At 35.0% G+C, this 14389-nt stretch overlaps 1 protein-coding gene and 1 long non-coding RNA gene across 2 annotated transcripts; both read left to right on the top strand.

The window, feature by feature from the left end:
- Window positions 1-235: 235 nt before the first annotated feature.
- LOC126609702 (pentatricopeptide repeat-containing protein At1g52620-like) lies at window positions 236-5914 on the top strand. Its single transcript, XM_050277585.1, has 5 exons — window positions 236-3220; window positions 3329-3444; window positions 3544-3665; window positions 3788-4227; window positions 5461-5914. The coding sequence occupies exon 1, from the start codon at window positions 420-422 to the stop codon at window positions 3024-3026; it is 2607 nt and encodes an 868-aa protein (XP_050133542.1). The 5' UTR covers window positions 236-419; the 3' UTR covers window positions 3027-3220; window positions 3329-3444; window positions 3544-3665; window positions 3788-4227; window positions 5461-5914.
- Window positions 5915-11888: 5974 nt separating this feature from the next.
- On the top strand, window positions 11889-12854 carry LOC126611717 (uncharacterized). The gene is made up of 2 exons (XR_007618928.1): window positions 11889-12009; window positions 12330-12854. It is a non-coding gene; the product is annotated as an uncharacterized LOC126611717 (long non-coding RNA).
- Window positions 12855-14389: the final 1535 nt, after the last annotated feature.

Genomic DNA, 14389 nt, shown 5'->3' with positions numbered 1-14389 from the left:
CGGAAGTTAAAGGTTTGCCAATGAGATGTATTCTCGGTTAGGCGACCCTGAACATGTGTATCCAACCGCTCAATAGGCTGCTAGTACACTCTCTTCACATAGATTCACTTACAAGCATGCTACATATTATTAACAGCTATGCAAGTGCGGATGGTTGATATGCTTGTTGAAGACTCAATATTTGGTATTCGACCATGCTACTGGCGTGACAAATGTACTTCATTTGAGATACGAATGTCGTGTTAAAAATAATTTATATAAAACAAAATCATCATGACATGTTAATCCAATAATACAATATTCTTTAGAAAAAACACTTTCACGTAACATTATATTATTAGATCGAAATGCTAATAAAATTATGAACTCATACGGAATGTCGTGGAGACTTTTGATATCCGAGAGCATTAGTATTTGAAATGAAAATTAAGTTTAGCGCCTTTTTGTTGAAGCGAAAGCGTGCAGCGACTGTAATTCCAATCCAAGAGCTGCGTCACCTTCAAACCTCTGAAAACTCACTCACAGAAAGCCTCAAGAAATCCAAAACCTCTTCACACTCTCACATGTCTAAAACCCTTCTCTCTCGCATCAAACCCCTTCACAACCGAAAGCCCACTTCTTCTTCTTCTTCTTCTCCACCACCTCCCCACGTCAAGAGACTCGTCAATGACACCATCCAAATCCTCAGAACCCAACATCATTGGGAGCAATCTCTCGAAACCCAATTCTCCGAAACCGAAATGCTTGTTTCCGACGTTGCCCATTTCGTTTTGGACCGAGTGCACGATGTAGAATTGGGTTTGAAGTTCTTTGACTGGGCATTCAATCGACCCTACTGCTGCTGTCCAGATGGGTCTGCGTATTCTTCGTTGTTGAAGCTTCTGGCGAGGTTTCGGGTGCTTTCGGAGATCGATTTGGTGATGGATAAGGTGAAATTGGAAGAAGTAAAGCCGACCCATGATGCGTTGAGCTTTGTAATTAGAGCTTATGCGGACTCTGGGATGGTTGGTAAAGCTCTTGACTTGTATGATATTGTGGTTAAGGTGTATGGTGTAGTTCCGAGTGTTTTCGCGTGTAATTCGTTGTTAAATGTTCTTGTGAAAAGTAGGAGAGTTGACGTTGCACGCCGGGTGTATGACGAAATGGCTGAGAGAGGTGGCGGTGAGCATTTGTGTATGGATAACTATAGTACTTGTATAATGGTGAAGGGGTTGTGTAAGGAAGGGAAGGTTGAGGAAGGTAGAAAATTAATTGTGGATAGGTGGGGAAAGAGTTGTGTACCAAATGTTGTTTTTTACAATACGCTTATTGACGGATATTGCAAAAAAGGCGATGTCGAAAGTGCTAATGTGATTTTTAAAGAGTTGAAATCGAAGGGGTTTTTGCCCACTCTGGAAACTTATGGAGCTATGATAAATGGGTATTGCAAAGAAGGAAAGTTTAAAGCGATTGATCGGCTTTTCATGGAAATGAAGGAGAGAGGCTTGCATATTAACGTTCAAGTACGTAATAATATTGTCGATGCTAGATGTAAGCATGGTAGCTTGGTTAAAGGAGTGGAGACAGTAAAGCAGATGATTGAGAGTGGTTGTGAGCCAGATATTACAACCTATAATATTTTGATTCATAATTCATGCAAGGGTGGGAAGGTTAAGGAAGCTGAACAGTTTATAAACCACGCGATGGAGAGAGGATTGGTGCCAAATAAATTTAGTTATACTCCTCTTTTTCACACTTATTTCAGACAACGGGAGCACAGAAGGGCCTTGGATTTGTTTACTAAGATTACAGAAAGAGGATACAAACCTGATCTGGTTTCTTATGGAGCTCTCATCCATGGACTTGTTGTTTCTGAGGAAGTCGATGTTGCAATGGCAGTTCGGGACAGAATGATGGAAAGTGGAGTAGTCCCTGATGCTCACATTTACAATGTTTTGATGAGTGGCCTTTGTAAGAAAGGGAGGCTTCCTACTGCCAAGTTGCTGCTTGGTCAGATGCTTGACCAAAATGTACCACCAGATGCATATGTTTATGCCACTCTGGTGGACGGGTTAATCAGAAATGGTGACCTTGAGGAAGCAAAAAAAATATTTGGGTTAACTATTGAAAAGGGTCTAAACCCCGGTGTTGTGGGGTACAATGCTATGATTAAGGGTTTCTGCAAATTTGGAATGATGACGGATGCACTTTCTTGCTTTGAGAAAATGCGGAAAGTGCATCATTGTCCTGATGGGTTCACGTATTCTACAATTATTGATGGGTATGTCAAGCAGCATAACTTGGATGCTGCTCTAAGTTTCTTTGAACTGATGGTCAAACAGGGATGCAAGCCAAATGTGGTCACATACACCTCCTTGATCTATGGGTTTTGCCACAAGGGAGATTCCTGCGGAGCTGTAAAAACTTTCGAAGAGATGAAATCTTGTGGCTTGGAGCCAAATGTAGTCACATATAGCATACTTATTGGAACATTTTGCAAGGAAGGTAACCTTGCAAATGCCGCCTCCTTTTTTGAACTAATGCTGAAGAACAAGTGCATTCCTAATGACGTCACCTTCCATTATCTGGTAAATGGGTTCACAAACAATGAACCTGGTGCGATTCCGAAGGAAGTTAACGAGTCCCAACAAAATGAAAAATCTATTTTTCTGGGGGTTTTCAGAAGGATGATATCAGATGGATGGTTTCAAAAGGTTGCTGTTTATAATTCCATTATCATTTGCCTTTGCCATCATGGGATGGTTAAAACTGCATTACAGCTGTGTGAAAAGTATGTTAATAATGGCATCCTTCTAGATTCTGTTTCTTTTGCTGGTCTGCTGCATGGTATTTGCTTGGAAGGAAGATCCAAGGAATGGAAGAGTATCATCCCTTTTAACTTGAAGGATCAGGAATTCCAAACTGCTGTCAAATTCTCACGTATAATAGATGATTACTTACATCAAGGAAGAGCATCTGAAGCTACACTTATTTTGCAGTCATTGGTTAACGACCTTATGTCTCGAGACCAAGAAGTGGATCTTTAAAGACATAAAAAGATAGGGAAGAACATCATCTTTGTTTTCTTCGCAAGTGAGTTGTCAGTCAATAGACGTAGGCTTGCACTACAACGTGAAGTCAATTTTCCATCCGGTGACTTGATAAGTCAATCATAACTTCATTAGAAATTGGTTCTCGGGGATCTAAATGAGTTTCTGTGCGTCCATGTACAAATCTTTTGGTAGGTGTTCTTAACAGATCGAACATGTAGGATTTAATCTGTAGGCTGCTTTTTTGTTTTGTTTTCTTATCATAGATTAATCTCACCTTAATGTGTTTGTTTATGCAGTTTGGTTTCTCTCTAGTAAATACTCATATACTTGCAGATCAGATGTAATTAAGTTGAACGACATCAATCATACATGTTTGCAGGATACTGGAGCAAATGTGAATTTTGCATCTGAGGTATTCAAGGAAATTCTTTCTTTTTCTATTTTGTTTTAGAAAAGTAATGTATCGTAGTGTTATAGTGTTAACAGTATGCTCCTCTTTGTCGGTTGGCAGCCAAGGAAGAGTTATTATCAATTATACTGCAGGGTGGTGAACCCGTGAAGGAAGTGGTTACATTGGTTAAGATCTTCATCAGCTTCACGTAGCATGACCAGAATAATTCTGACATTTTGTGGGTATGTTTACTGCCTCCTTTTCCAGATAAGCAAAATGCACTCAAACAAGTTGCAACATGTAAATCATTATAATGCTTAGGATTTAGGAATTTTAGCTAAAGCTTTCATTTGTGATTAAACAGTAGGCCATTTCGAGGGTGTGTCACTATTATAAAGATCAAAGCTCACTTCTCCAGTTTCTCCTGCCATGGACTGAAAACTGCCACCAATAAGCTCTATCCACACTCCTCTCGGCTTCTCGAGTAGACTTTATTGGCGCCTCTTTTCTGTTCTGCCCTGCCCTGGGAGTTTGATTTTGAGTGTAACAGGGAGTTCCCATCAAGATGCTCCATTTGTTAATTGAACTGTGCAGGCAATCTCATAAACAACTGCTGATGAGAGCTCTGACATCTTGAACTGTCCTCGGACATCTAGGAGCTTTGGTTCCAAGAGGTTGTGGTCCGAAGATTCCAAACCCCTGTCTTTACGTACAATTTAATCAAGTTAGCGAACAGGGCTATTCCCTTATATAGTCCAGATCTGTCCACACACGGGAACTACTACGCATGAGAGATGGTGTTAGGTAACTTGATATGCATATATATATATATATATATATATATATATATATATATATATATATATATATATATATAATCCTTTTGTTTTGCATTTGATCCATCTGCAATATATTATATCTCTCAGTCGCCTTTTGGTCTCAGTTATTCGATGTAAAAGATTTTTGTTTGTAAAAATAGAGTACTGCATTACTCACTGTATACACATTCTTTTCCAAAAGTCTCATTGATGTGTACTTTGAGTTGTTTTGAGTAATGAAATCCATTAAGAAAGATATTGTCTAGAAAGCATGTACGAGTCATTGTTTTCTATTTATAACTGCAAGGTTCAAACTTGAAATCAAACTGACTATTGTATTGAAGTCCCGGAATTCTCCATTTGTTGAATCTTCCATGGTTATATTGTTTCACCCACAGTGCAAGAGTAAGGGCTGGTTTGGTATTGCTGTGCTTTAAAAAAAAACTGCTTCTACTGTGCTGTGAAAATAAGCAACAGCAGGGTGTTTGTTAAACTTTTTTGTAAAAGTGTTTTTGGAAAGAAAAAAAAAGCTGTATTATAGTGTTTGGTAAACTTTTATGTAAAACATGTATGTTTGTGCGAAATGATTAAAAAAAAAGGGTTGAATATTATATAACAATTTTTTTTTATCTTTTCTTTATTATGACATTTATAATATTTATATAAATTATTTATACACAGCTGTGAGAGAGAATGTACTCTTTACCTTTTTTTATTAAGATATTTATAATTTTTTATTCTATTATTTTCTGGTTGTTTCTTCTTTACCTTGTCCCTATTTTATTTTTGTAGAACCTCTTCTCTCTTTTATGGCCGCTCACTCCCTTTCTCCCCTTCTCTCTTTGTCTCTCTCTGCCAGATCCTAAGTATTTTTGCAGAACCTCTTCTCTCTTTTCTGGCTGCTCACTCCCTTTTGATACGACCCAATTCTCAATTCCCTTAATCAACCTGCAAGTAGCACAAGAAAGCTATGGAAGAAGGGGGAAGGAGAGAAGGGAGCAGGGCTCCTATATATTTTTTGGTTTTGTATTTCTGTTTGTAAAATCTGATCTAATACATTTGAGGGAGCTGGGCTCCTTTTATACAGCCTCTACACTTTTAAATGCCAGCTGGCATATTAACAATTCCTCACAGTAATAAAGCATAAAACCTCAGTAATAATTTGGGTCATAACACCTTTCTCCCCTTTTCTCTTTGTCTCTCTTTGCCATATCCTAAGGAAGGCTGCGTTGCGGGGAAAGGAAGGCTATGTTGCATCAATTGATTCGAGGAGAAAGGAGTTTGACAAAGCCTAGAAATCTGATGAAGAGGCCGCGAATTTCGACAAAGTCCAGAAATCTGATGAACCTCCTGCTACTCGTCCCAAAAATCCGAAGAAGCTTAGAGTCAGAGAGGACGGAAGAGAGACGTGGCAGGGTCAGCGACGAAGTAGACGGGGTAAAATGTGTAATTTATTTAATTGCTAAAGGTCATTTGGGTATTGGAAATTTTCATTAAAGGCCTCAGCGCCTCTTGCGAAATCGGTTTGCGCAGAAGCTGTGGAAGCAAAAAAAGTCGGTTTTTCAAAGCTGGGTTTTGCAGTTTCGTGTTTTTGGCTTTTTTTTTCATCAAAAACTGTAAAAAAAAGCTGAAGTTAAATGTTTACCAAACATAAAAAAGCTAGTTTTTTTTTATATCCCTTATTTTCAGAAGCATCTCATTACCAAACTAGGGCTAAAGAAACTCTTTGTCCTCGCTTCTATGAAAATATTAAAACCTACCAGTTTAGGAGGATCAACTGACATCCTGTCCTTCCAATATTTCAAGTTGGTGAAAGATCACAATGTTCTTTGAGTACTGCATTTGGAATTGGTTGATTTTTTTTTTTTTTTTTTTGGAGTGTTTTTAGAGCATCTCCAAGGGATGAGGTTAGAAGCAAGGAAAAATTCCACACCTTCTTGACAAGGAAAATTTTCCTTGCAGAAACGTTGATATTTTCTAGTGAGTCACGTTTGTTTGAATTTCTGAGGTACTTGCTGAAAAGAGCTCGTTACCATGACATTTTCTTTGGGAAGCTCAATGACAGAAATTTGTAGACATAAATGAGTAGAGAAAGATAATGTAATTTTCTCCCAAGGGTTATCTTATTCATGTATCAAGAGCTCCTTTTATAGACTAAAAACCATAATAAACTAGCCTTCATGGTTTAAATGTTATGCGTAAAATAACAAAAGAAAAATCAAATATTTGAATTAAATGAATAATTTTAAATCATGCTAGAAGAAACTCCTCATAAACCAATTAAGCAGTTGAATCTATATAATAAAATTGGTCTCTATTGAATTTATATTAAGAATAGAGAAAATAATATTTAATAAACAACTGATTTGATCACATTATTGCTATTTCATTGTAAGGCTAAACCTACCCCTTCTCCTTACTGTAGATAATATTGTTTGTTAAAAAAAAATTTATTTGACAACTAATTTAATCATATTATTATTCGGGTGCAAAAGACATTCTTTATAATCGGCATTACACGCTTCTTAAGATGTTTTGAACATGTTTAAAAATAGAGAAAATAATATTTAATGAACAATTGATTGAATCACATTATTGCTTGCCTATTGTGAGGTACTAATTATAAATAAATAAATAAATAATTATTAAAAAACACTATTAAAATGATAAAAATACCCTTGTCAAATTTGATGCATTATTTTGGGTTGTTTGTGAAGTTTTTTGTTTGAGGGGCATTTTTATCCAATTATTTTTGGTGAAATTTGTGACACCAAAAAATATTATTCATTGGGCCCTTGGCCTTATATATAAGGTCATCTCCAACCGATGGCTGGCCAGAGGGCTCGTTTTAGCCTTCTGGCCCTCTAAGATATTAATATTTTAATGAACAGTATATTGCCATATTTGCCTCCGTCTCCAACCGAGGACCAAAGGGCCAAACATAATTTATTATTTAAATTTAAAACTACAACAACTTAAATTCAAAAACTACAACTTATATTTAAAAACTACAACTTAAATTTAAAAATGACAAATTAAATTTAAAAATTACAAATTAAATTTAAAAACAACAATAACTTGAATTTAAAAACTACAACAACTTAAATTCAAATCCAACGACTAAGTGACGTCCGCTAGCCGTTAGATTTGAATTTTTTTTTGCTATAGAATGATACGTTCTCGTGCCACAAACAAGTACCTACAACATGATCTTGTTGCACATCTTTGGGCCAAAAAAAGCATGGAGTAGGCATTTAAGTTTTATGTTGTTAAATGTTTTTAAAAAATGTTGTTTAAGTTTCATGTTGTTAATTTTTTTTTTATGTTGTATAATTTGTATGTTGGTTAATGTTATTTAATGTTGTTTCATATTGTTTAATGTTGTTTCATGTTACTTAATTTAATTTAATGTTGTATAATGACTTAGGAAGTTATAGGAAAAAAATATAATTTAAAAAAAATATGAAACAAATTTTATAAAATAGAAGTTATAGGAAAAAAAATATAATTTAAAAAAAATATGAAACAAATTTTGTGAAATAGAAGTTATAGGAAAAAAATAGAATTTAAAATAAAATAAAACAAATTTTGTGAAATAGAAGTTATAGGAAAAAATGGAATTTAAAAAAAATATGAAATAAATTTTGTAAAATAAAAGTTATAGGGAAAAAATAGAATTTAAAAAAAATATGAAAAATAGAAGTTATAGGAAAATTTTTGTAAATAAAAAATAATAATAAAACTGTAAAAAATAAATAAATTCAAATGCAACGGCTAGCTGACGTCAGCTAGCCGTTGCATTTGAATTTTTTTCTTAAGCATTCCTATCGGTTATAACCAACAGGAATACATTTATATTAAATAATATAAACGTAATCATGTCGGTTAAAACCGACAGGAAAGATGATTTTTCTGGCCAGTCCTCTCCGATTCCGTGGGGCCCTCTTAGATTCCACAGCCCTCTGGCCTAGCCCTCAGTTTGAGACGGTTTTCGGGCTATTTTCAACCCTCTGGCTCTCTGGACCCTTCGGTTAGAGATGGCCTAAAGATAATGTGAAGGCAAATGTTACAAGCATTTAGGATGATCATTGGCTGTGTATATTTATACTTAAGGGGTGGTAAGTTACATGTAATTACACACCATAGGATGGAAATGTAAAGGATGGTTGTGGTTGTATCATCCACCAACTTCAGAATTTACAACAATCACAACCATTCCTCGAAACAAGACTATTACAAATCAAATAGTGAAACTTAAAACCCCAAGGGGTTGTTCTATTGAAAGCAGGCAAAGGTTTGGAACTCCCAACCCGATTTTGAACTTCTACATATGCATTCTTGAGGCCATCCGCTTTCGTATACCGTTTAACTGTAGATAAATGTACGATGCCTCCTCATGTGGTACCGATGATACATGGGAAGGAGAATTTGTCTGTCACTTAGAACTATGTTATATTGATATTCTTCTTTACTAATAAGTGAGACTGTAAGAAGTTTTATGTTCGATTTTTGTCAAATGCATATTCTAATCAAATTATTATAATTGACCTATTATATGCTTAGCCTAATTCCCATTAAAGTAAATAATACAACAACAACAACAACAACAAAGCTTTTTCCCACTAAGTGGGGTCGGCTATATGAATCCTAGAACGCCATTGCGCTCGGTTTTGTGTCATATCCTCCGTTAGATCCAAGTACTCAAGTCTTTTCTTAGGGTCTCTTCCAAAGTTTTCCTAGGTCTTCCTCTACCCCTTCGGCCCTGAACCTCTGTCCCGTAGTCACCCATTAAAGTAAATAATATTTAAAAAAAAAATGTTCACGCTCAACCCACCCAAATCAATGCCACGAATCTACATCACATAAATCGTTCACGATTAAAATGAAAAAAAAAAAAAAAAACAAGAGATTTTTCTTTTTAGCCAATGATATATTTACATCAAGGATTGTGGATATAAATTGACATCTAATTTGCAATTCTTGAGATTTGAACAACAATCTTACTTTCAAGTGAATAAAATATATCATCAAGTTGTAGTACAGAGTGAAAAAAAAAAAAAGATAATTAAATATAAAAGTATTGATTGTGAATTAAGAGTTGGTAGATTAATGAGAGGCATACATGGTAATTAAATATTTAGTTTTTCAACACGTGACCTATTGAGTTTTGAGCAAGGTCTAAAATATCGATATTATCCCGATATTTCCATCAAAATTTTCGTGTTTTTTTACTACCGATATTTCCGATATCATCGATATTTTAGACCTTGATAGGAACTCTATGAGGTACTAAGTCACTCATGTATCTTACCATGCAATGTATAAAGTGTAAAATATTGTACTAAGTCATAATATATAAATGATTATGGTATGTTTAAACTTTTTTCATTAATTACTACATATTTTCTACGCTCATAATGTTTGCCAGCTCGCTATATAATCAACTTAAATCAGTTAAATCCATCATGCAATGCATTTCTTTCCAATTTTTTGTGATAAACTAATAGATAATTGACTAAATAAACATCCTGCAAAGTTTCAATAAAAATTTCCAAAGTTTTTCTTACAATTTCCGTGGTTTTTATTCAATTTTTATCGATATCGATAATATCCTGATGTTTCCATTGAAAATTCCGTGTTTTTGGACTACCGATATTTCCGATATCATCGATATTTCAGACATTAGTTTTGAGTGATATTGGAGTCCACGTAACAACAAATGATCAGAAATGCAAGTAGCAAAAAGTACATGTATCCCACAAAACACTATTCACGCTAGTATTCGCATCTGAGCTGCTATTCCAGTCCTACTTCACATTTACACACCCTTTGAAAATTATTACTTTACGCAAATAATTATATAGGCTTTCGCATATTGACAGTTGTAAGAGAGATATACATGTGTATTTTGTTGTACAGTTGTACTGCGACACCTCTAGACGTAGTGAATTCAGGATTTTAATGTCAGATGAACTCAATGTAGAAGTTCCAAAAATTCCAACATCGACCATTTTTCTAATTCTAAACACCATTAGTTTCTAACTTTATATAGAATTTGGTTCACATGTCTATTTTCTACTAAATTTGGTTCATATGCATAAATCAAGATTAAGCTCACATGTGCCAAAGCCAACAAATGCTACTCAACATCATAACACACTTACGACTTTCCAAAGATAAAATTGGTTCACATCACAAGTATACACATCAATTTAAATGGTTAACATCTATATTAAATTGGGACTAGGAATTTATGATTAAACAACTTACATAAACTTGGAAGAAAATTGAATTAGGCGGCGGCACGAGAAGTGTTATTGGAGGGAGGTGGTGGTGACTGGTGGGATGAGGGATTGGAAGCTTGCATATTGGGTATGGAACCTCTGGGTTTGTGAAATTAATTTGGGAGTTAAACATTAGGAAAGGCATAAGGGGTTGTCGGGTTTGTAGAATGTAGGAAAGAGAGAGTGCTAATTTTTTTTATTTTTTTTAAATGATCTGGCTCATAACAACGTCGTTTTGATTAGGTCATTTAATAAGAAATAGAATTAAAACCTCTTGTTATTATTCCTCGTTTATAGCCTGTTGCCTGCATATCCATGGAGATAAGGACTTCTCCACCACACCGCGTAACCCACTAGGGGGTCCCCAATGGTCGATCATAGGTGCTTCTCTCGAAACTCGGAGGGTCCTACTACCACCCGGGTCCCTAAGTTGATCTGCCCCGTCCAGACGAAGTGTTTTAGCTTATTATGTACTTTCAAACCATATATATGCTTTCCCCAAAGTTTTTTCTGTCTATTTTCACCTCGGATTTTTTACTGTCAAAATCAAATTAAGTTTTCTCTTACATTATGTTTAGATGAAGAAATTTAAAATTACTAAGGAATTTAAAAATGACTGAAATTGAAATGACGAGATTTTACTTTTTAGAATTTGTAAATTTTCTTGTTTGGTTAATCTAAAAAAACAATGGAATTAAATACGGAATTTGTTATTTTTAAACTCTCAATCATAGAAATTGGGAAATGACACTTATTTACATGGAATTTGAACTCAGGAATTGGAGGTGCCAAATTCTAAGTTTTTTTTCCACGCAGAAATTTTAAATTTCTATGTTTATGAATCCAAACAAAGAAATTGATGCATGTTAATTTATAAATTCTGACTTTTATCAAAATTTTAAGTTTATTTTTCTCATCCAAATATAATGTTAGACTTGTAATGAGCAAAAACGTACATGAGCATGCACGTAATCTCTTTGTAAAGTTGTCAAAAAGAACGTGCGGTCCTAATTTTTTTATTATTTTCTTTGATTTATGCATAAATTTCATTTCATGTGTATCTATAAAGCCTTTAAAAAAAAGAAGAAAAAAAATTAGCATAATGATTCAAATTTCAACTATTCAATCTTTTTTTACATCTATCCACTTTTTGGTTGGTTCCAAATATTCCATTTTCTTATTTTCTTTTTTATGTAACAAATAACAACCGAAATACAGTTTTTTTTCTTTCAATTCGATACTTTGACGTACGGGACCAATTGAAAAAATTCTTAACGAAAATAGATCCGCTGTGAGTAATTATATCAGCCTTTTTGAAAGGAAAAAAATAATTAATAAAAAAAACAGAGAAATATAAAAACAAGCAAAAAATACACAACCAAGGGCCGCCTGAAGGGTTACCCTGAACTTCAGGGCCTGAAGAGGCTGTTTCGTGCTTGGATCTCTCCAGGAATGGCTCAGGCCTCATACCGGAATCCAGAGAGGTATATATGTTCTCCCCTTATTGGTCACGATCTATAATTTTTACTGAGGACCTTGATTATACCATTTCGATCTGAAAAAATAAAAGGTGAAACGGTGCAACTATTTTAGAGAATTTTCAATGTTTCCATTGTTGATAGCTTAGATCCGTAATGTCTCCCGTTCCTCAGTCGACATTCTTGAATAAAAAGGGATAAATAATTAAATAGAAATTAACTTCATTCCTATATAATGAGTTCTTGTTTTTTTGTTTTACTTGATTTTTATCCTTTTCATTTTATTATTTTGTGCTCTTTTCTTACCATGCTCTTTTCTTGTGCAGGATTCGTTTAACAAGAAGTGACATGGTGGGGATATTCTTACCATGCTTGGTTTCTTGTGCAGCAATTTCTGGTCTCTCATTTGCAATTCCATTCGGTAGCTGACGTTGATTTTCAGCCAGGAAACCCTCCTTGCCCTTAGGTCTTGACCCGATGGTGAGAGACACTTCAGCTTCTTTACTAATACGTTACCCTCCTCCTTCTGAACATTTTTTTCCAGCCAAAGAACCACTTGAGACTTTGTGCGTCTTCCTTTACTTGTTCAGTTCACCATCATTCTCTTTCTGGTTATGGGAAAATAAAAATCGTAGTGACTTTCATCATTGCCTGCCCATCAAGGAAGGGGAAGTCGGACAACATTCGGTCACAAGCACTTTACTCGTATCATGTACATGTAATTTTGTTACTATTTTATACTTAAGACATAGCATTGTTAATTACTGGTCAATGTAATAGTAAGGAAATAATATTGTTAACGTACAGGATATCGACTGTTTGCTTTTCAATGGATTTTATAGTCTAATTCACTATTACGTTTTACTATTTGTGCGACGAACCAAAGTTGGTTGTGCAAAGTGTATTTCTGTTGCACAAACTTCAGCGCGACAGAAACTTCGTAGTGCAGAATCCGTCGCACAAAGATCGTGAAGAAAGATTTTGCACGATGAAAAACATCATTGGTCACAAAAACACGGCGCGACTGTTTACCCTTCGTCGTACAAAATTTTTAGGAACGAATGTTTTTGTCACACAAAATACCAAGATACATACGTGAGACGACTATTATTCGTCTCTCTAAACTTTGCGTGACGACAATTTATTATTGCGTGACGAAACCTAGTTTGTCGCTTGAGTTTTGCGAGACGAAGGTTTTCGTAGCGCAAAAATAATTTTTTTTTTAAATTTAATTTTATGTTCTGTTTTTTTAATTTTGTAATAAAAATAAATTACATTTTTTTTGGTAATAAAATTAATTGCAATTAAAAATGTAATGAAGAGAAAAATAATATATTTAAATTAATATAAATGTATGTACTATGTACAAGAAAAATGTTTAAAAAGTAAGGAAGTAAAAAACTAAGAAAATAATGCGGCGTAATCTACATGGTCATCATGCAGAGGAAGCTGGAAGGTCTCGAGGTTGTCGACATGCTCAGACCGTCGAAGGGGCAGAGGTGTGGTCATGCTCAGGTTGGAGGGGCTAGGAGGTCGACAGGGGACGAAGATCCGGGAGCGAATGTCGGATTGACTGAGGGCCTATACAATCTGTGACATCTAGCTCCTATACGAGGTGAGCTCAGTCCTAAGCTTAGCCACCTCTGTTGTCAAAGTTGTCACCTGACTCTTTGACTGCAATGATGAAAGGGCTCTAGGTTCCCGCTACCGGGCATTCCACATCCCTTTACAATATTTCCCCGACCTTTGCCCGAGAGTCTGATCCAAGGTCTCCATAAGGATCTGAAACCTCGCATCCTCTGGGGGATCCACAAACTCGAGTGGAGTCTCAGGAGGAAGCTGGGAGGCGGACTCCTAAAGAACCAACTGTCTCTTCTCCATCATCGTCGCTTGTGTAATATAACATCAAATATTAATTATGACATTCATATAATAATCATGAAACTTGAATGTGTAAGATAATAATTAAAATTGAAGAATGCTTACATGAAAGGACTCAGCCAACTCATCCTCAAGTCAAACATAAACGTTGCTAAAGACATCGATCTCTTGGAATTTTGAACCCCCTTGAATAAAACAAGAGAAGAAAAATGTTAGTACGAAAAAAAAAATTAATATTAATGACATATTAAAAATTGAATATGAAAAACTTTATTATTACCCGCCGCCGTATGTCCATCCTATATGAGAAGGGCCTCAAATCATAATGGTGGAGAAGAGTCTTCTTGTCCCTATTGCACTTGTTGGCTTTTGCCTTCTTCTGTTATACAAAAAATAAATGTATTAGTTCAAATTTAAATGAATATAAAAAAATCAATAACATTAGTAAGAAACGTATAATAATTTTAAACTTAATATAAAAAAATACCACATAGCCGGGCTCCTG

This window comes from Malus sylvestris, chromosome 17 (assembly GCF_916048215.2).
Source record: "Malus sylvestris chromosome 17, drMalSylv7.2, whole genome shotgun sequence".
In the NCBI taxonomy this organism is placed as follows: Eukaryota; Viridiplantae; Streptophyta; class Magnoliopsida; order Rosales; family Rosaceae; genus Malus; species Malus sylvestris.
The sequence above is the reverse complement of the archived record's forward strand: the minus strand, read 5'-3'. Positions and strand labels throughout refer to the sequence as shown.